The 649-nt window shown below is 35.4% G+C and overlaps 1 protein-coding gene across 1 annotated transcript in view; it reads left to right on the plus strand.

The window, feature by feature from the left end:
• Positions 1-132: 132 nt before the first annotated feature.
• The window catches only part of LOC119593042 (MATH and LRR domain-containing protein PFE0570w-like), a gene marked incomplete at its 5' end in the record, with an annotated part of 842 nt that continues 325 nt past the window's right edge, over positions 133-649 (plus strand). Inside the window, 2 exon segments of the mRNA XM_037941942.1 lie at positions 133-204; positions 343-423. Coding sequence (XP_037797870.1) covers positions 133-204; positions 343-423 — 153 coding nt within the window.

Consider the following 649-nt stretch of genomic DNA (forward strand, 5'->3'; position numbering starts at 1 on the left):
AGTTTCTTCATTCTTGTACGTATAATAAATGCATGCTAACAATTAGACCTTTTATCCCCCCTTCATTTGGGACTGTCCCCTTAAAATGAACTATAACATTACACATCTCATAAGGCCAATCTCCTCTTTCAGTGTCTCAGCTGTACCGCCAGGCGTGGTCAGAAATTCCCGAAGTCATGGCATCCTCTGTCATGCTGCTGCTCGGTGAGTTATACCTTCAGGCCTGTATCAGAGAGGGAAGATGTCTTTCAAATACATCTAAGTCATTTAATAAATATATGTTATGAGGGATATTGATTTCATAATTACTTCAGTTCTTGAAGTCTGTGATCTTTCTTGCAGGCACTGGATTATTGGCTGGCTCACTAATGCTTTACAACAACAAGAAAGCTGACAACAAAAGATACCGTTATGTATACACAGGTTAGTTGATACAGTTCCTGATTTTACCTGTAATTTCCATCGTTATTTTTTATGTCTGTGAATTATTTCCTGGGATTGCTTGTAAAATTTTGATGTTATTTATGGTTTCTTAACAGATGTTCTATTTTTTTAAATCTGTAGATCAGAATCTGTATTGTAATACTCAAATATTTCACTTTCAACCATCCAACCATTTTTGCCCATATACAAACTTTTTTTTTTCCTT

The sequence above is a fragment of the Penaeus monodon genome, chromosome 31 (assembly GCF_015228065.2).
Source record: "Penaeus monodon isolate SGIC_2016 chromosome 31, NSTDA_Pmon_1, whole genome shotgun sequence".
NCBI classification, from domain to species: domain Eukaryota; kingdom Metazoa; phylum Arthropoda; class Malacostraca; order Decapoda; family Penaeidae; genus Penaeus; species Penaeus monodon.